Here is a 22,250-nt window from a genome sequence, read left to right as displayed (position 1 = left end):
AAGGTACATTTAATTTTTTGTGATAGTAACTCCCATCTGATTCTTGAGTTCTCTCAGTACTCCCATCAAGTCTTTAAACTTGAAAGCTTCAGAGTCTGGAAGCTCCTTCTGTGAGTCCTTACCAGACCCCTCCCCATCCTGATCACCTTCCCTAGCTCACAACCCTTTTCAGTAGGGTGCTCGGGAAAGATGACCGGGGAACTGGAGTCACTTGCAGACTAAAGAAATGGTCTGGGCTGGGTATTTTGAAAAGCTGCCTGCCACTTCCTCCCTCTTCTTTTCTCAGATGGATTCTGAATCTTTCTAAGGAAGCTCTTTTTCAGTCACTGTCTTTCTTAACCACTGCTGTCGCTGTTGCTGCAAGCCTCTCTCCCCCTCCTCCCACCCCACTCCACCCACGCCCGCTGCTACCCACATTGCTTTCTCCTATAGCCCAGGCTGTTCTTAAAGCTCTACAAGGACAAAGACCCATCCTCATTTCTGTTTGGGATTTATGGACACCTCTTGGTTCATGGATTTCATTTCTCTCTTTTTTATAAAAAGATTTTATTCATTTATTTGTTTGAGAAAACAGGGTGACAGCATGAGCAGGGGGGAGAGGGAGAGGGAGAAGCAGACTCCCTGCTGAGCTGGGACCCAGACTCGGGGCTCTATCTCAGGACCCTGGGATCATGACCTGAGCAGAAGGCAGAGGCTTAATGGACTGAGCCACCCAGGCGCCCACATGGATTTCATTTTTCTTTTTCTTTCTTCTTCTTCCTTTTTTTTTTTTTAACATTTTAAAAATTTATATTCAGTTAATTAACATATAATGTATTATTGGTTTCAGAGGTACAGGTCTGTGATTCTTCAGTCTTTTTTTTTTTTTTAAAGAATTTATTTATTTACTTGACAGAGAGAGATCACAAGTAGGCAGAGAGAGAGGAGGAAGCAGGCTCCCTGCTGAGCAGAGAGCCCGATGCGGGACTAAATCCCAGGACCCTGGGATCATGACCTGAGCCGAAGGCAGTGGCTTAACCCACTGAGCCACCCAGGCACCCCTGTGATTCTTCAGTCTTATATAACACCCAGTGCTCATTACATCACAAGTCCTCCTCAATAGTTATCCCATCCCCCATCCCTCTCCCCTCCAGCAACCCTCAGTTTGTTTCCTATGATTAAGAGTCTCTTATGGTTTGTCTCCCTCTCCGGTTTTGTCTTGTTTTATTTTTTTTCTCTCTTCCCCTACGATCCTCTGTTTTGTTTCTTAAATTCCACGTATCCGTGAGATCAGAGATTTCATTTTTCTTAATAAACAAACAAACTGGGGGAATTGATTTGGCACGTGTGAGGAAATGACCTGTGGATACAGGTAGGGATTTATCCTTCACGAAAGGGGTGTCCCTGCACAAGAGAGAGTTGCTGACCAAGTGTTTGGTCCTGTGATGTTATTTAGCATATCATGGAGGAACTTTAACTTCCACTTTGGAACTTTTTTTAGAATTTCCCCAGCTTTCAGTTTCAGCAGTGAAGCAAAATTCAAGAAGGTGATAGATTTCCTTGTCCTCATTTACACTGAGGCAAAATTTGCTTAGACTTAGTATACTGGTCTCAAGTCACGGCACAAGTGGGTGACCAGGTAGCTTGTCATATTAATGAGTCTGAGGCACTAAACACTTTGTTTTCAAGTACTTTTGCTCAAAGGAGTGTGTGTGTGTGTGGGGGGGGGGTCGAGTGTCAAATTTAACACCAGAACCCCAGGAATGAGACATTTTCCATGATTTCCATACAGAAGAGGTTAACCCCATAAGTGTTTTTTAATTTAAATTGTATTTTAAAATTTTTATTTTAGAAGTTTTAGATTTATTGGAAAACTGAAGATGTTAGGGTTCTCATATATCCCATAGCCAGTTTCCGTCATTATTAATATTTGCGCTCCCTTTGATGACTAGAGGTCTTTGACACCCAGCAGATACTACGTTGCCCTGGTAACAGAGGAACAGGTCGTGTTGAGGCAGGATTCAGGATGAAATGAACACTCACTCCCTCCCTGATCCCAGAACTTGTCATTTGAAATTGTTGGTTGACTTTGCTTTGGGGCACTGTCTCCTCATAAAAGTGGCATCTATCATGGCCACATGTCGGGGCATTCTAAAGTTGCTACTTGCTTTTCCTGCTAAGTCAGTCATTGTTCCAAGATCTGAGTTGCTTTCTTAAGAGTACTTATTATGCTCTCGGAAATACTCTTCTCTCTTCCTTATTTCTCTACCGTCCACTGAAAACGTTACCAGTAGCTTCATCACTAATGTGTGGGACCACAGCCCGCCTTCCCCAAGATCTTATTCTCCTTCCAGCCCATTTGTAAAAAATTGTTGACATGATTTTGCTAGTATATTTGTCAGTATAGGTGGGGGGTGTTGGTAAAAAGCTCCTGCTTTTTATTTTTGCATTTAAAAAAAAATATTATTTATTTATTTATTTGACAAGAGATCACAAGTAGGGAGAGAGGCAGGCAGAGAGAGAGGGGGAGGCAGGCTCCCCACTGAGCAGAGAGCCAGACACGGGGCTTGATCCCAGGACCCTGAGATCATTACCTGAGCCGAAGGCAGAGACTTTAACCCACTGAGCCACCCAGGCACCCCTATTTGTATGATTCTTGACCGAATCCCTGATGGGAAGCAGCAGGTGGACTGGTGGGAGGACTGGACAAGAGACCAGGGGACACCCTGAGGTTCAGTCCTGGCTTCGTGACTAGTTTGCTAGGTGTGAGTTTAAGCGAGTCCCTTCATCTTCCCTGATGAAATGTTTCTTTTATCTGTAAATGAGGAGTTTGGGCCAGGTGATCTCTTAAAGCTCTTTTTAACTCACTGCTTCTCTAAGGCTTTGGACTCTGTTTCTGGCATTTATGTCTTATGAGAGGAAGAAAGCCTATGTCCATGGTGAGGGACACCCTACTGATGGTATTTTTTTTTTAAGATTTTACTTATTTATTTATTTGAGAGAGAGAGAGAGAGAGAGAGAGCATGGGTGGGGAGGGTCAGAGGGAGAAGTAGACTCCTTGCAGAGCAGGGAGCCCCATGTGGGACTTGATCCTGGGACTCCAGGATCATGACCTGAGCTGAAGGCAGTCGTTTAATCGACCTGAGGCACCCAGGCGCCCTTCCCCACCAATGGTATTATGTATATCAAAGCATTAAATCACCCACAGCTGCTGCTTACGTTTATGCCTTCTTTCTATTAATGCGAGGAGGAAGACACCAGCTACCAATCATTGAAGGCTTACCACATGTCAAGTGCTGTGCTTAGCACTTTATATGAAATATCTAATTTAATTCTCACAAATCACTGATAAATATTGCCATTATATTTCTATTTCCAGGATAAGTCAACCGAGGTTTAGACTATTAGAGTAACATGCCTAAGGTGACAAAGCTAACAATTCACAGAGCCAGGATGCCAACTCTGGCCACCTGATTCTGTACCTGTGCTTCTAACCACTGTATTTGGGAAAGAGCCATGTTCTGGGGCCAAACTGTCTGAGTTCAAATTCTGACTCTGTTGGGACGCTTGGGTGGCTCAGTGGGTTAGGCCTCTCTGCCTACGGCTCAGGTCATGGTCTCAGGATCCTGGGATCGAGCCCCCCATCAGGCTCTCTGCTCAGCGGGGAGCATGATTCCCCCACCTCTCCCTACCTGCCTCTCTGCCTACTTGTGTTCTCTCTCTGTCAAATAAATAAATAAAATCTTAAAAAAAAAAAATTCTGACTCTGTCACCACGGGTAAAATACGTAAGCTGCCACACCTTTGTTTTCTCGTCTTTAAAAGGGAGGCTACTAGTATTCTCTATCTTGTAAGGTTGCTGCCATGATTAAAGGAGTTTACTAGGCAATGTGCTTGGAAGGGCGTCTGGAACACAGGAAGCCCTACATAAAGTGCTTGCTCTTGGTGTTGTCATCGTTGTCATCACCATCCGTCATCATCTTATCTGGCGTCAGCTGTAGGTGGAAGAGCATGGCAGCAGAAGCGACAGCTTATGGAAAGTTCTAGAAATGGCGAGGCGAGTCGGGGCAGAGACAGGGACCTGTCTAGGTCCGGCTGGAACGCAGCCCGGAAGTAGGGGAGAGGTATGACGGCTCCGGTAGGGACAGACTATGAAAGACGGTGGGGCCAGGACCCCGTCTGCATGCTTGATCACGCAGGGCGTGGGAGCCCTAGGAAGAGCAGGTGTATCACCGTGCTTCTCCGCCTCGTTCTCACTCAGGGGCCTTTGGAAGATGCGACATCCTCATCGTGTACAGCCCGGATGCCGAGGAGTGGTGCCAGTACCTCCAGGACCTCTTTCTGGCCAGCCGGCAGGTGCGCAGCCAGAAGATGCTGACTTACAGGCTGAGCTCCGACACCTCCTTCTCGGCCAAGGACCTGAACTTCTTCCTCGGCGCCCGCTGTGTCGTGGTGCTCCTGTCCGCCGAGATGGCGCAGTGCTTCTGCCGGCCGGCCCTGCTGCCCCCGCTGCAGAGAGCCTTCCACCCGCCCCACCGCGTGGTGCGGCTGCTGTGCGGGGTGCAGGACAGCGAGGAGTTCCTGGACTACTTTCCCGACTGGGCGCACTGGCAGGAGCTCACCTGTGACGACGAGCCTGAGACCTACGTGGCAGCGGTGAAGAAGGCCATTTCCGAAGGTAAGGTTGTCTTCTCAAGGAAAGCTAACCAAGCCTTAAAACAAAACAAAACAAAACAAAAAACGGCTCATCCAGGCCCCAGGCATTTTAGGTGAGACAGCTTTCCTGCCTGTGAGCTGCTTCCAATTTATCATCAGGGACCTTAGGACTGTTGCGGAAAACGTGTCACTTTGGACAACATGTTTAGAGAGAAATACCCTTCTTCTCTATTTCCCACTAGCTGAGCTTCTGTCTTTTGTCCTGTTTCTCCTTTTAAAGTGGGAAGGTTCTGGTCCCCTTGGCCAGGGCTCATGACTTCATTGGCCCCAGGAAGTGTGACCTACACTCTGATGAACAGTAGCGGAAGGCGCGTTCTGGGATGGAGGCATGTCACAGCTCTTCCTCTTTTGCTTTCTATTTTTGCCTCAGTGTGGGCTCTGAGTGGGCTCTGTGTTTATCTCTGTTCCCTTGCTATTTGAGGTCTTACATACCTAATGCCAGCCAAGAAGCCTGGACAGTTATGGGTTGATTTAACAGGGCTCAGTTATCCCTGCTGGGACTCATCCAACCCGTCTCCTCTGATGGGCTGAATCAAGAATTCACTAATTCCCAGTGACCTGACAAAGCTGATGTAGCTTCCTCGGTACTTTTATCCAGTAATAGGCTGCTCTAAACCAATAAATAGGGCCAGATCTCTTAGCCTAGTGGGATCCTGGCTAATTTGTGATATAAATGACAAGCATTAATATAAAACATGTCTCACCTGGATAAGAAATTCTTCTAGGGTTTGCTTTTCCTTACTTCAGAGGATCACAGTGATAGAAAATGCACATAATCCAGTCCTACATGATTGTTTCTCGTCGCCTTGAGGGAGTTTTGATTTGCCTAAACTTATAAAGAACTGAAGCACAAGTAGCTATTTCTGCAGATGGGCTTCTGTCCCTGCTGGTCCCTTACGATCTTGTGGATAGGTCACTGTGACCCACCAGCCCATCATTCAGGGCTCCGTGGACTTATTGTCCCTGTGCTATCTTCTCATGCTGCATGACCTAACAGATTGCTCTTTAAAATATTCCTGTTATTAAAAAAAATACATGATAGGAAGGATGCTTTTAATATCGTTTCAAAGAGCCTAATGTTTAGATGCGTGGATAAATCGATCGCCTATAATCATTTACTATTTACTAAGGACTCTGGCTCTGTATGCTCTGAGCCTTCAACTTCAAATGTTTCCGAAAGAATGAAGTGTTCCACAGTGTTTCTGTTCTGTGGTGCTTCTGTTCTGGGAACAAATAACCTGTCATCAGAAAGAGATTATTTTAATGGGAGATTAAAATAAGCTTCTCGGTGGAAACTCTGCCGTTCCGCATCAGTGGATAGGTAGGGACAGATGGAGTTCTAGGAAAGAGAAGGAAGAGTGGTGGCTTATGGCTCTGTGGTGTTAGACTTGTGGGCTTTGGGATCTGAGGGGTCTGTGTGTGCCAGGATGGCTTGCTTTTCAGGTATACATAGCCATGGCCCTTGGTCGACCCAGTAATGTGGTGCTGTATCTCTGGTTTTTACACTGGGCAAGCTTCTTGAACAAACTCCAGACTCAAGAGTCTGGCAGTATGCCAGAGAGAGCATTGAGCAGGGATAGGGACACTCCATGGCGCTAACTAGGTGCCCAGTATTGGGCAAGTCACTTACCCTCTCCGGGTTTCCATTTCCTTCCCTGTAAGAGGCCAGAATGAGACTTGATCTGAGATACTTTCCAGGGTTGATAACCGATGATTCCCCAAGGCCAGAGAGTCTCGAACATTTCTGAAGCATCACCTTCTCATCACCATTTCATACATGCTTTGACTCCCAGGAAGCTTAGGGTTAAAACAATGTTTTAAGAACAGTACTATCCTAAACTAGGTTTCTGATATGATTATGCCCTGAGTTATATTCTCTATAACTTGTGACAACTTATTCTGATACTTCTCTGGTACACATGAGGTTTTCCTAAGGTTCCTCAAAATAAAAGCAAAAAATTAAATTTTCATATACCCCACTACAACAAGATGCCCTTCTCTCATAGAATTAAATACATAAATACATGAGACTTGTATCTTCAACTTTCTGTGTTAAGAAAGAAAATCCCAGTAGGAAATGTAATGGGAAATTGATAATGGGGTTGAATTAATAGCAGGGACAGTAATTATGGAGTTACTGATTGTAGGGTTGTTGAAAGTTATAGGGACACAAATTTCTGGAAACCTTTCTAATGGAGCGTGCAAAGGTGGAACAGATTGCCTTTGGAGGTGGTGAGTTCCACACCCCTGGGAGTATGTGAGTGGAGACTGTCGATGTGCCCTAAAGGGATTCAACTTTGGAGTCATGGGTGGGCCATGTGACCTTCACAGCCTCTTGACCACAAAATTCCCTTACATGAAATTCCTCTTTTTCAGCAAGAACACATTTCTTCTTCTTCTTTTTTTTTAATTTTTAAAAAAGATTTTATTTATTTATTTGACAGAGAGAGATCACAATTAGGCAGAGAGACAGGCAGAGAAGGAGGGAGAAGCAGGCTTCCCGCTGAGCTGAGAGCCCAATGTGGGGCTCGATCCCAGGACCCTGAGATCATGACCTGATCCGAAGGCAGAGGCTTAACTGCTGAACCACCAAAGCGCCCCTCTTTTTTTTTTTTTTTTAAAGATTTTATTTATTTATTGTGGGGGAGGCACAGAGAGAGGAGAATGAATCCCAAGCAGATTCCGCACTGAGCACAGAGCCTGGCACGGGGCTCGATCCCACAAACCTGAGATCATGACCTGAGCTAAAATCAACAGTCAAACACTTAACAGACTAAGCCACCCAGCCAGGCTCCCTAGAAACACATTTATATTGTAAATCTTGTCTTCCTCCTGTACCAGGTCTCCCTGGGGGTTCTAATTTTCCCCTGAAGAAATAGTGGTCACGTTTCTCCTATGACCTCAGCAGAAGGTAAATGTAAAAAAAAGACCTCAAGTTATAATCCCTGTAATCCTTAAAAATGGTAAAGCTCCCAGCATGTTTGTGTGTGTGTGTATATATGTATATTTTCTTAACACTGAAGTACCTTTTGGAAAAACATGACTACTCATGAAGATATACACTGAGACTATTTGAAATTTAGGCTAAGTTTTAGAATATTTAAAACTTAAAGATTAAAACTTTAGAGAGCAGAGCTGGTAATAAGATAATTATTCCAGAAGCTTAGAGTAAATGGTGTTATAGGTAGTCAATTATACTTCTTTTGCTGCTGCATTATCTAAACAAGTGATTCTCAAACTTTCCTGTGTTCAGGAGGACCTGGGGATTTTGTCAGTATGCACATTCTGACTTGGTAGGTCTGGGTGGGGCCCAAGAGTTAGTATTTCTTTCTTTCTTCTTCTTCTTCTTCTTTTTTTTTTTTTAAAGTTTTTATTTATTTTAGAGAGAGAATGTGAGAGAGAGATCACGAGCAGGGCGGAGGGGCAGAGAGAGTAGCAGACTCCCTGCTAAACACGGAGCCTGATGCAGGACTTGATCCCAGGACTGTGGGATCGTGACCTGAGCTGAAGGCAGGTGCTTAACCAACTGAACCACCCAGGCACCCAAGATTCCACATTTCTAACAAGTTCCCAGATGATGCTGATGCTGCTGGTCAAGGGTCCACTGGGTATGTGAGCAAGGGTCTAAGCCCCTCTTCCTTTGCCAGGTCGGTGGTCAGGTCCCTCTGTAGTGCATGGACCATTTTCTCCAATCTCCACTTTTCTGGAAGTAGAGGCACCATCACATCCAGGTGACTGCTTGATACCTGTCAGTTTAGGTATAAAATTCGGCCACTGTTTGGTGCTTAGGCCAAAAGATTTCAGAGCCAAGTTCCTGAGTTCTCTTCCTCTGCCCCTACTCACAGATTCGATGTGTGAGCTCTGGCAACTTCTAGTCTCAGTTTTCCAGATATAAGTGGTCCTGACATTAGAGGAAGATTATACTTCCATCACGATCCTTACTGCTTTTTCGTTTGATAGGCCTGCTGATCATAATTACCATTCCACTAAAAAGTGTTTTCGAGGTTTTATTTTATTTCCCACCTCCTCTCCAAATTTGTCAGCTACCTTAAAATTGAGCAGATGTTTTAATTAGAGTCTTTAGTGTGTTGGAGCAGGCAGTTTGCTTCCTAGGATCTTCATCTGTAAAATGATGGGGTTGGACCACATGATTTGGAAGGTTTCTTCCAGCCCCCAGCACTGTAATATATCATTATAAGTTTTCCGAGAAGATGGCAAATTACTCAGAACACTGGAATTGATTCTGTTTAGTTGCAAAATGTCTGCAGTGATATATACCCAGTGCACAGAACACTGTACTATTGTTCTGGATTTTTTTTTTTTAATTTGTTGGGTGATTATTTTAAAATAAGGAAGTGAGAAAAACCCAGGTACAGCATAGAAATTATTTCCTCTTTTTAGTGGAGCTGTATTCTTTGCTGCAAATCTCCCTGGAATACAAAAATAGATTGTTAGTCTGTGTGGGAAAAGACTTGTTAGGTGGTGCTGAGTTTGGTTTCCAAAGTTCTCATCATTTTGTGTGTGTGTGTGTGTGTGTGTGTGTGTGTAGGGGGAAGGGAAGCAGTAAACCTTATTCTTCTAATATTATTCAGTATTATACTGGAGATCCCACCTGTTTCTTTATATGCATTGTTTTCCCTCTGCCTCCCCTGTCCGCCATCATGCTTGTACTTCAGCAGTTCCAGGTGGTACCCAGAATTATAGTGTATTTTGCCTTTTGTTCCCATGGGGAACATTTAGAGGCATATGCGCATATCTGGCCTTCCTTTGAATGTTCTAATCTGAATATTCTACTGAAGTTTAGAAGAAAGATACTTAAAAATGCTTTCAGCTCATCATATGGATTCCAAAATCTTTTCCTAAATATAAAAAGGAATATTTTTTTTTCTGAAATGAAGTAAACGTGTATTCATCATGTTTAAAAAAATTTTAAAAAATACCTTAAGATTATTCTTCACTTTTCCCCTTTTACAAATAATGTTGCAGCATATCTTCCTGCAGCTTTGTGCCTAAATCTTTGTGGGTCTATGGATTTCCCTGCTCCTCTCTCTGTAGACTCCTGGGACAGAGCGGCATCACTGCTCTGGGTGTCTTCCTACCTGTCTCCCTATGACCTGAATCCGTGGCCTCTCTTACTACAGGTTTTTGTTGTTGTGCTTTAATTTTTTTTCTTTCCCTTTATGCCTGATTAAGTCCATTATTTACATGTATAGTTTTTCTCGTAGAGATACACATGTGGAGAAATGCTTTTTGACAGTTATTAGGAGTAACACAGAGGGCACTTTATGTGCATTTATTCTCCTCCTCTCCCCTGTCATGACCCTGCGTGGGTGGATAGTTTTATTGCCATTTCTCAGACAAGAAAACTAAGGTTCAGAGAGTGTAAATGACTTGCACAAAGACGGGAACAGCTCTCTTTGGGAACTGAGGGCCTTCGGACTCTAGAATGCTCTCCACGTTGCCTTGCTTTCTCCTAAGTCTCCTTTCACTGCCCTTGTTTTCCATGGGGAGACAGGAGGGATGAAGAAAGCTCATGGAAGAAGCAGTATCAGGGATGAGGAAGCTTCCCTGAGTTCTCTAGACCACTTTGTTTCAAGGGCCAGTGAGTGGGCTCCTGCCCCAGACATACTGAACCAGACTCTCAGGGGGTTAGTCCCAGGAAAGTGAATTTCCACAAGCCTTGCCCGTTGCTTCTGAGGCACAGCCGTGTTCTGGGGGCTCTGCTCTTTGCCTGGTGCCCTGTCCCTCAGCCTTCTGCTTAGAGGAGCAGGCGGCAGCTCAGGCCCCTGTGATGAGGCGGGTCACGGGGCAGAGGTCCCAGGGGCTTGGAGCTTGGCCACACGCATGAGTCGCTTCCACGTCACAGGGAGCAGCCCTCAGAGAAGGGGGGAGGGTCAGACCCTTGTAGCAAAGGGGAAGTCACTGCACCCTCCCTGCTCTCCTTCATGCGGTGGCCATACTGATGGTAAGTCATTCACTTCTGGGGCTTCTGTGGTTCCCTGCAGAGGCTGAGGGGAGAATCTGACCTTTGGTCTCTTGAATCGGACTAAATTTTGTTCTGCTGCTCTCCTGCCTAAAGGCTGTGGGTGTTTGGATCTGCTCTTTCTCTGCTGTGGCTTAACCACTCTGCAGTGGGCTCCTGAAGCCTCCCGAAATGTCCCCCTGCAAGGAGACTTTCTTCAGTACCCTCATTCCCTTTCCGCAATAATCTCTGACTCGGGGAAGAAGGTGCCCGGCTGGGGTAGCTGACTGACATCCACCCTGCTGTTCGCTAAAAAGTCACAGCGTGTCTCAGGGTCCTTTGGGTTTCCCTTGCCAGGTGCCCTGCCCGCCCTGTAGAATAAGGTAAGTTCACCCTGGGAGCTGCGCCTGAAACAATTAACAAGGGCGAGTCGACGTGGGGGCCCTTGGAACGTTCCCCCCCTGAGGCCTCTGAGGTCCCCACAATTATGAATTTTCCCACAGAGCCGTGAGCCCCAGGTGGCGCGGTACAATTGGCTGCCCCTGCAGCTTCGTCAGCGGCTCTGGAGGAGCCTCCTCCCAGTTCATTAGCTTTCCTGTGGCCCCTGGAGGAAGGTATCTGCAAGTCCCTTTGTCAGCTGTGGTTGGTTGGTTGGTGAGATGCAGTGAAGAGGGAGTGATGAATGTTCAAGTTTCCTCTTCTGGGAAAATATCCTTCACACCTGTCTTTGTCTCGATTTTTCTATCACACGCTGGGATGGAAATACTAGATATAGGAATTTCTCTGGTTACTTTCTTACCCTGTTATTTCGGTATGTTTTTGATCTTGCTTCTTCTGGGACTGTTGGTGGTAGAAAATACTAGAACTCAGGAGAACCTGACACAGGTTTTACCCTTTTCTATAGACATTCTTTCATTTGGTCCATGCAGTTTCCCTGTAAGGAAGATCTTATTTTTATGCCCATTTTAAAGATGAGGAAAACAAGGCCTAGGCAGGTACAGTGACTTATCCAAAGTCATGCAGCTGCTTGTCCATAAAATGTCAGGACAAGGACCTCCTGCAATCCAGTCCAAGGCTTACTCATGGCCTTATCTATATACCACAACCAGCTTTTCATCTGATATATATTCCCTGGGCATCTACCATTTCCAATGTCCTGTGCTGGGATAGAGCAGGGAAAAGACAGATGTAGTCACTGCTGTAATGGGGGCTACGTTCTAGAGCAGTGCTGTCCAAAAAAGGTACAATGTGAGCCACATGTGGAATTTAAGGTTTTCTTGTAGCTGCAGAAAAAGAAAAAAGTAAAAAGAAATTTTAATAATATGGCTTACGTTTTTTCTTTTTCTTTTTTAAAAAAGATTTTATTTATTTATTTGACAGAGAGAGAGATCACAAGTAGGCAGAGAGGCAGGCAGAGAGAGGGAAACAAGCTCCCCACTGAGCAGAGAGCCTGATGCGGTGCTCAATCCCAGGACCCTGAGACCATGACCTGAGCCAAAGGCAGAGGCTTAACCCACTGAGCCACCCAGGTGCCCCTAATATGGCTTACTTAAGCCAATATATCTAAAATATTGTCATTTCAGCATATAATCAATATGAATAGTATCAATGAGATATTTTACATCTTTTTTTTTTTTTTATTAATACCAAGTCTTTGAAATCTGGTACGTAGTTTACACTTCGAGAACACACTGCAAATGTTCAACAGCCAGCTGTGGCCAGTGGCTACCATACTGGACAGTGTAGATCAAGAACGGTGCTTACTTTTTGGAGAATTGGAACCCTATCAGTTAAAATTTAATACGTTAAATGTCATGTGTGTTAACAATATGCCTATCCTGGTTTTTCCATTCATTCATGTATTTGGTCAATAAGTCATTTAGAAAGTTTTGAATGAACATCTGTCTGCCAGGTGCTGGCCTATATATAATACCTCTTTATCTTTTTATTTCCTTTCTTCCCTTTCTATATTTTGTTAGCTGTTTAGCTGTATTCCCAGGCTCTAGAAGTTCAGTGTCAGTTGAGACAGTATTAGCTTTGATTAACAACAGATTTCTGTCCTTGAAATGATCAGGTTATCATCCGGACCAGTGAGACTGAGTTCCTGGTTACCTAAGTGAAGACAATCGAACCAGGGTGTTTGTAGATATATAATTTAAAAAAAGTTACACTTATACCAATATATGCATAGAGAGCTTTTTTTCTTGGAAGGATACACAAGAAATTTTTTTTAAAGAAGATTTTATTTATTTATTTATTTGATAGAGAGAGATCACAAGCAGGCAGAGAGTGGGGGAAACAGGCTCCCTGCTGAGCAGAGAGCCCGATGCGGGGCTCGAACCCAGGACCCCGAGACCACGATCTGAGCCAAAGGCAGAGGCTTAACCCACTGAGCCACCCAGGTGCCCCAAGAAATTTTTTTTTTAAAAGACCTTTTATTTATTTATTTGACAGAGAGGTCACACGTAGGCAGAGAGGCAGGCAGAGAGAAAGGAGGAAGCAGGCTCCCTCCTGAGCAGAGAGTCTGAAGTGGGGCTCGATCCCAAGACCCTGAGATCATGACCTGAACCGAAGACAGAGGCTTAACCCGCTGAGCCACCCAGGGGCCCCAAGAAATTTTTGGTAGTAGTTGCTTTTGGGTGGATGGAAGGCTTTTTGTCTTAGACGTTTCTCTGCCGTTTCCCTTTATCTACTATGTTCATGTTTTACTTTCAGTTAGGAATTTTAAAAGAGAGAAATGATGGAGTTGTGGGGAATTCCAGGATCCAGAGGAAGGAGTTGGGTTTGTACCCAGCTAATCCAAGTAGGTTGAATTCAGGTTAAATTCGTTTATATGAACTCCTTGGCCTTTTTCTCAGAGTCATGGGACTGATCTTCTGGGTAAGGGCGAGAGATAGGGCATTGGTTTGTTTACAGTTGTGATATCTGTACCTTCACTCACTCCATGTGGGCTAAAGCCTGCTGCTTATCATTAAGTCATATTTTTACACTTGTCAAATCAAATCTGGATTGATGGCCTCTTAGGGTGCTACATATTGTCTTTATGATAAGAAGAAAACATGGGTGTATATTTCACGGACTCTGACACTAACTGCTTTTGCCTCCTTGGGCACGTCACTTGGACGAGTCACCCTATATCTGTTCTTATCCTTTTCAAAAAGCTGGGAGGTAAGTGCTATGGTCAGTGCTGTGAGTTGTGTAAGACTGATGAATCACAGACCTGTACCCTTGAAACAAATAATACATTGTATGTTAATAAAAAAGAAAAAAGAGAGAACTCTCAGGGTGATAGAAATGCTCTATATACTTGATTGCAGTGGTAGTTCCATGACTATGTATCTTTGTTAAAACTCACAGAACTGTGTATACCAAAAGTATGAATTTTACTGTGTGTAAATTACACCTTAATAAACCTGACTTGGAAAAAATTAAAAATAAAATAATAAAAAGCTGGGGCGACTGCAGGTTAACATCTGAGACTTTTACAGCCAATGAAATCCATGTGTTTCCACTGTGTGTGGTTGAACATGGCTTACTTTGCATTGCTGAGTCTTAATCTGACAGTTTTCAAAATTCCATCAAGGTATAGTGTTTTATTTCAGCGAACAAGTTGTCGTTCACAATAGTATTTTAGACAGAACCTTAAACGACATCATAATAGCTTTCAGTTTTATGGACGTTACTCCAAGTTGAGTCTTAGGAGAATATAACATGATGCTGTGGGAATGAAAAAATGCATGTATTTAATATTTTACACATACTGCTTATTATGGTCCATGTGTGGATTTATGAATGTGGCTCTATAGGAAAATAATGGGGTGGGGGGGAAATGGAGCCAAATATGCGTGACAAAATAGGTCTGTTAATTTCCCGATTATTACAGGATGTTTTGACAGCTTTTCAATTTAGTTTCCACTGCCATTCACATGACTGAGAGTGTGTCCGAGATGACCAAGGAAATAGGATGATTTATGCTATACATGACTCTATCTGCCTGTTGGAGAAATTACTGGAACCACAGGAGGCTTGTCATATGGACTTTTGAGAGGAAGACTTCCTGTTTTAGCTATTTTGCTATAGTTTAGGCAAACAGTGGTTGATTGGTTTTCCAAGACACCCAAGAAATGAGCAAAATCTAATTGATAAAATTGCCTTTTCTGTGGGGGAAAAAGCGCTTGGAAGCTATTTTAGTTTCACTGTGTTTATGTTTTTAAAGAAAACACTGCTGATATCTTAAGCATGACAAATAGAATATCAATTCCCTATCACTCAGTTCATGGGGGTTGGATGGATGTCTGCATGCATGGGTGCTTTCATGGATGGTTGTCTATTTTCCTTACTCTTGGTAGGGAAACTTACTTTTTTTTTTTTTTTTTTTAAAGATTTTGTTTATTTACTTGACAGATAGAGATCACAGGTAGACAGAGAGGCAAACAGAGAGAGATGGGGAAGCAGGTTCCTGGCTGAGCAGAGAGCCCGACTCGAGGCTCGATCCCAGGACCCTGAGATCATGACCTGAGCCAAAGGCAGAGGCTTTAACCCACTGAACCACCCAGGTGCCCCATCTTACCATCTTTTGAGAGCTATCCCTCTCATGAGTATCCTCCTTAGACGCCTGTGCTGCTGGTGTCATTTGGATCATCAACCATTTCCCTAGAGCAGGTTTGTCTTGCGTCATGTAGTAGGGATGTAGCTACAGAGAAACTTGAAGCTGATTCAAAGCAAGACAGGGTGATAGAGTACATCTTTTTTATTGGGTCCATACGTAAAAACAGACCATGTATGACATCCTGTTCCCCAAAAGAATCAGTACGCTGTTATAGAAACTAACAATCAGAATCGTTTGCTCCATGAGGGGGTATGGGTGTGTCCCTCTGTAGCAGAGATTAAATTGGATGTGTCCTCTTTAAAGGAGATCATTAAAGTGAAGATATCTGAAGAGTTCAAAAGAGACCTCTAGATTTGGCTTAGTCATTTTGGAAATTCCTTGGTACTTTTTCTTCTGGGTTTATGCCTTCTGCGTATGTGTATCTTCCCTATCGCTCTTACAAGGCTAGACTTATAGCAGCTTCTTATTTAAAAGAATTCTGGTTGAACATACATATTTTGTCTGCCAAGTTGCCAGTTTCACAAACAGCCTGCTGGCTCTCTCTCAAACATCTGATAACACAGGAAGTAGAGGGGAGGCTGATGATGAAATGAAAGTGCTCTAATTTTAAAAGTGGACTAAATAAGTTTCCTTTTACATGTACAGCTAATGTCTGAGGCCATAATTGTAGTTAAAGCTTGCAGAAAGGCAGACACCCATCAAAGCTAGCAGACAGAAGAATATTCATGCTAGCTGCTGACCTCCCCCCCCTTTTTTTTGAGCATGTAAAATGTGGGGAAACATTTCTTGTGCAGGATACAGATTTAGCATTCCTGACGAAGTCAACCTGTTACTTGTTATGGAACAGATTCCCCCTTTCATTTTCTAGAACTTTGTGAATATCATTTCTCAAAGCATTTCTCTGTGTCGCCAGAGGTCTCCGGCTGTAATTGTGAAGTGTTTCTGTGTTAGAAGCTTTTCAGGAAAAATGTTAATACTGAAAGAATTGTGCACTCATTTGGCTGCCTGAATGTTTATTTTTGTTTTGTATTCACTTGGAAATCAGAGTCCCAGGGTTTGTAGAAACCCTTCATTTAGCATCATTTCACCCCAGGCACTTTTATGGGCTGGGGTGTTCATGTGGTTATAACTTGTCCATGCTCTGGAAATAAGAGTCTCTGATGGGAGAATAGGGACAGAGAGCCTCTGAGTTCACAGGATCAAAATATAGAATATTAATATTAGAATATTATATATTCTAATAATATTAGAATTAATATTCTAATATAATATTAGAATGGGATGATCTGGCCTATTCCCTTTACTTTAAAATGAATGAAGAGGGACCCAGAGGAATTCGAGGACTTACTAATGTTACACAGTTAGTGGCAGAAATGAGACTTAATTTATGTTTATATTTAAAAATATTTATTGAGTTTATGGAGTGGTTGTCATGGGAGTTGCACTCTGCAAGGTCCTGAGAAGATGTGATGAAAAAGTCAACTTGATTCCTGCCCTTGCAAAGAGTCTGTGTTTAGGAGAGGGCCATTAAACCACTGTTTGTCCCATTAATTACCTAATGCCAGTTATGTCCAGCGTTATGAGGCAGAAGTTTGAGAGCTCCTTTTGAATAAAAAGGGGACCTGAGATATCTTGACTGCTTCTTTGATAGTTCCTCAATGCATCCATTACGGAAAGAATGAGTTTCCTGAGCGTCCACCTTGGAAAAGAGAAGGAAGGCTGTGTCTTCCAATGATGGCAGAAGTTATGCAGTTGGTAGGACACTCGGGTGGCTCAGTCAGTTAAGCTTTTTTTATTTCATCTCAGATCATGATCTCAGGGTCCTGAGACTGAGCCTTGCATCAGGCTCTGCACTGGGTGTGGGACGTGCTTAAGATTCCCTCTCCCTCTCCGTCGGCTCCTACCCACTCCTCTCTCTTTTCCTGACTTAAAAAAAAAAAAAAAAAGCTATGCGTATGGTTGCCTAATGATAACACAGAGCCCAGTTAACCATGGCTTTCAGGCAGGTTAGTCATTTTTCTCAGAGTAATGGTTAGACTATCTAAAATTCTACAGTAGCTTTATTCAAGCACTCCGTTTTAAAATGAGCGCTTTCTTTCCTTAAATTTGAAGACAGCAGTGATGTTAGGGGTTCTACTTCATCTAAATGTGTGTTGGTTGGAAGGGTGGGCTAAAGATAAGTTGGAAATTAGTAAGGATCAATATAAAATTCAGCACAGGGTTCAAGAAAATAATTGAACAGTTGTGCAAAACAGAGTGAAGGAATAAATATTTTAAGAGTAACATTTGTAAGAAGATGTAGTACTTTTAGTTGGAGGCGAGCTAAACGTGGTCGACAGAGCAACAACACCTTCCAAAAACAGTAAATGCCACAAGAAGGTTTATGAACAGGAGGACTAGGGTCGGAGAAGAGGCTATTCATCTATCCTGGGTTAGTCAGCTTCCCTGGAGGCATGTTTACTGTTTTCATGGGAGGCACGTACAGATATTCATCTGTCCATCCATCCATTATCATCCCCCGTCAGGAGAGTGGGGATACCCAGTGCCTGGCAGTGCTGCTCATGTATTAGACCCTCAGGAAACTGTGAAATGACCAAACGGAGTGAAGGAGAGAATTTCACATTCTGTCACATGATAAACCATTAAAGGAAATAAGTTTGTGGAGAAAAGAAGTTTCACTGGAGCCATGGAAACTGCCTTCCGAGTTTTGAAGTTTCTGTCCTGTGGGAGGCAGAGGGGTGAGACTTTTCTGTTTCCATGGTGGGAAGGGGCAAGGAGCCATCAAGGGAAGTTGCAGTGATGGCAGTGACACGAGTTTAGTTCATAATCCGAAGACAGGTGATGTTGGGAAAAGGTCAAAATGGATATTCTTTTTTTAAGATTTTATTTATTTATTTGATGGACAGAGATCACAAGTAAGCAGAGAGGCAGGCAGAGAGAGAGAGAAGGGGAAGGAGGCTCCCTGCTGAGCAGAGAGCCCAATACGGGGCTCGATCCCAGGATCCTGAGATCATAACCTGAGCTGAAGGCAGAGGTTTTAACCCACCGAGTCACCTAGGTGCCCCCAAAGTGGATATTCTTTTTTTTTTTAAATAGTTTTTTAAATAAACATAAAATGTATTATTAGTCCCAGGGGTATGGGTGTGTGAATCACCAGGTTTACACATTTCACAGCACTCACCACAGCACATACCCGCCCAATGTCCATAACCCAACCACCCTCCCCCTACCCCCCTCTCCCCCGGCAACCCTCAGTTTGTTTTGTGAGATTAAGAGTCTTATGATTTGTCTCCCTCCCGATCCCATCTTGTTTCATTTATTCTTTTCCTACCCCCCAAACCCCCCACATTGCATCTCCACTTTCTCATATCAGGGAGATCATATGATAGTTGTCTTTCTCTGACTGACTTATTTTGCTAAGCATAATACCCTCTAGTTCCATCCACATCATAGCAAATGGCAAGATTTCATTTCTTTTGATGGCTGCATAGAATTCCATTGTATATATATATACACCACCTATTCTTTATCCATTCATCTGTTGATGGACATCTAGGTTCTTTCCATAGTTTGGCTATTGTGGACATTGTTGCTATAAACATTTGGGTGCATGTGCCCCTTCGGATCACTACATTTGTATCTTTAGGGTAAATACCCAGTAGTATTTACCCTACTTTGGGTAGGATAAATTGCTGGGTCATAAAGTAGCTCTATTTTCAATTTTTTGAGGAACCTCCATGCTGTTTTCCAGAGTGGTTGCACCAGCTTGCATTCCCACCAACAGTGTAGGAGGGTTCCCTTTCTCTGCATCCTCGCCAGCATCTGTCATTTCTTGACTTGTTAATTTTAGCCATTCTGAATGGTGTGAGTTGGTATCTCATTGTGGTTTTGATGTGTATTTCCCTGAGGCTGAGTGATGTGGAGCACTTTTTCATGTGTCTTTTGGCCATCTGGATGTCTTCTTTGCAGAAATGTCTGTTCATGTCCTCTGCCCATTTCTTGATTGGATTATTTGTTCTTTGGCTGTTGAGTTTGATAAGTTCTTTATAGATTTTGAATATTAACCCTTTATCTGATATGTCGTTTACAAATATCTTCTCCCATTCTGTCAGTTGTTTTTGGTTTTGTTAACATTTCCAAAGTGGAAATTCTTAAGCAAAGGTCAAAATTTTGTAGTAAATACTAAAAAAAAGAATAAAAGTAAATAAATAAAAATTTAAAAATTGGGCTTTATTTTGGAAAGCAAAACTAAACATTAAGAAAGTAAGTTAATTTGATCATATGACACAGTTTTGATTGTAAGTTCAGCTATATGCTAATTATTAAGCCACACAAAGACTGAACCAGCTGTTGCTGGGTTTTATGTAAGAGGGATTAAATATAATTTTTTGACAGTTTGATGCTAGCACAAGATAACCTTCCTTAGTTCATATTTGACTTTTTAAAAACGGTTGTATTGGGGTGCCTGGGTGGCTCAGTGGGTTAAAGCCTCTGCCTTTGGCTCAGGTCATGATCCTAGGGTCCTGGAATCAAGCCCCACATCAGGTTCTCTACTCAGCAGGAAGCCTGCTTCCTCCTCTCTGCCTACTTGTGATCTCTCTCTGTCAAATAAATAAATAAAATCTTAAAAAAAATAAAAACAGCTGTATTGAAATATGATTGACTTTTACCATTTTCAAAGTTTCCTCTCAGTCATTATGTATTCTTATAATTCACTTTTGATTATTAGGCAGCATTCCTGTGGACTTTTCCTGTCAGTTGGTACCCTTACCCATGGGCAGTGGCTTTACATGTGATTCAGTTTTCCAACATTACTTTCATCAACCTCATAAATTTCTGCATCTTTTGCAAAATCTTGAATAACCTGATACAAGCAAATCACATTGCATTCATGGTTTGTAATAGAGAAATCCTAAATCTGAATGAGAACAAGCAATAAAAACATGACTTAATGGATGAGAATATACACCATGATTAAGCAAGCAGAGATGTTTAAGTGGAGACCAATTTTGTAAATGATCATTTTGTTAGTAAATACTTTTATGTTATGAAAAATTGAATTTTCTATGTTACCATAGCTATGGAGACTTGAGATAGGAATACTGGGAAGATGATAAGGCTGTCAGTTAGAAGCCTCTAACAAGCTTTGTTCCACCAAGCAGATAACTGAGGGAATGAATATTCTGGCACATTTGTAACCCATTCCATTGCTAGACTAGTTGGGAACCTTTGCTATTGATGACAGAATCTTGAGTCACAACAGTCTTGGTTGGTGTGAACACTGGCCCCAAGCCAATGCATGATGTCTAACAGTTTATTTGCAATTAGGTCCCAAACCTCATTTCTCCCCCCATTTCCACCCCTACTAGAAAACAAACTGGATTATTCCATTGTAGCATGGCAGAGAGAGAAAGTCCTGGCTTACTGGTTTCCAGGAAAAAGAGCTGGGGGTTTGAGATGGTTTGTTGCTCTTTGTGAATCTGCAAGGTGTCACGACTGCTTTAAGATGCAGTCTTGAACTGCCCTTCTGGATAGTGGTCAGACTGGATGAAGCAGCAGCCCTTCTTGTATTGTACATGGACTCTGTGTTACCCATCTGGAGTAGCTGTTGGCAGAAGGTGGGTGTGTGGAGAGTTAGGTTGGGGGGTGGCTGGTATACAGAAAGAACAGATAAGCCAGCTCTCTTCGTTTAAGGCCGACTCAGAAAGGTGTGGGTATTACTCTAGACTTGTTTGTAAGGAGAGAACCCCAAGTTGGACAAAAGGGAAATTAACAAAGAGGAAGGTCAGGAGTGCAGTTGGTCCTGAGAAATAATCTAGAACTAAGGACTTGAACTCTGCATTACCTCTTCACCTCTCCTTCCTGTGTCTCTCTGCATATTGGTGTCATTTTCTCTTTCTTTTTTTCTCTTAGAGTGCACGTGAGCGAGAGCATGGGTGCGTGCACAGGGGTGGGGGGAGGGGCAGAGGGAGAAAGAGGATCTTAAGCGGGTTCACCCCCTAGGTGGGCCCCTAGGACATTATTTTCTGAGTCCTCTCCAAGGAGAATTCTACCCCCTAGGAGCTGTCCTACCTTACTCTTTCCAGTCCCAACTCTGAAGAGGAACTGCTCCTTATTCTCTCTGGTCCAAAATTTAAAAATCCCCACAGTAGGGTCTAATTTGTTGAATTTGGGCTGGGTGCCTAACTCTAGGCCAGTTAACTGTGGCCAGGGGATTGGAGGACTGTGAATGGTCCATACTGATAGTCTGGATGGTGGAGTTTCTAAAAGCTTGTCAGCTTCCATTCAGACAGACCACTGTCGTATTCTTTTTTTTTTTTTTTTTAAAGATTTTATTTATTTATTTGAAGAGAGAGACAGTGAGAGAGAGCATGAGCGAGGAGAAGGTCAGAGAGAGAAGCAGACTCCCCATGGAGCTGGGAGCCCGATGTGGGACTCTATCCCGGGACTCCAGGATCATGACCTCAGCTGAAGGCAGTCGTCCAACCAACTGAGCCACCCAGGCATCCCCACTGTTGTATTCTTGCGGAGCAGCATTTAAAAAACTGCCCTGAGGCAGCTGGGATCATGCTTGTGCCTGAGGGGTAGGAGTAAGCAGGGATGTGTCGTCCCAGAATGACAATATTGGGGGCGACAGTGAGACTGAGGCTCAGCACTGTCAAATGACTTGCCCAGGGATACCCAGCCAGTTAGGGACAAAAGCCCAGGCCTCTAGCACTGAACTCAGAGTTCTAGCCACTGCAGTTTATCGTCTCCCCCCAAGAAGAAAACGCCAGGCCAAGATGGCGACCTTCAAATGCCTGAAAGACAGTTATGTGGAAAGGAGGAAGGTGTTTGGTGATGTTCCAGAGGCAGATAAGGATTCATGGATGGCAGTGACTGACAAGCAGAATTCTGCTAGACTGAAGGAAGAAGGTTAACGCCTGGGCGGGTGTAAGGGCGGAGTGGGCTGACGGAGGAGGTAGTGCCCAGAGGCCCTGTCCCG

The 22,250-nt window shown here is 43.4% G+C and overlaps 1 protein-coding gene across 2 annotated transcripts in view; it reads left to right on the top strand.

The window, feature by feature from the left end:
- Positions 1–22,250, top strand: part of PIK3AP1 (phosphoinositide-3-kinase adaptor protein 1) — a 115,310-nt gene that overhangs the window by 4,028 nt on the left and 89,032 nt on the right. The window contains exon 2 of one of the 2 annotated variants that reach the window (XM_082722145.1): positions 4,240–4,656. In XM_082722145.1, coding sequence (XP_082578271.1) covers positions 4,240–4,656 — 417 coding nt within the window. Of the gene's footprint in view, positions 1–4,239; positions 4,657–10,378; positions 10,660–22,250 lie in introns of those variants that run through there. The other variant, XM_082722146.1, reaches the window with a different exon arrangement.

This window comes from Mustela nivalis, assembly GCF_964662115.1.
Source record: "Mustela nivalis genome assembly, chromosome: 2".
NCBI lineage: Eukaryota > Metazoa > Chordata > Mammalia > Carnivora > Mustelidae > Mustela > Mustela nivalis.
Note: the sequence above shows the minus strand (reverse complement) of the source record. Positions and strands in the feature narration are given on the sequence as shown.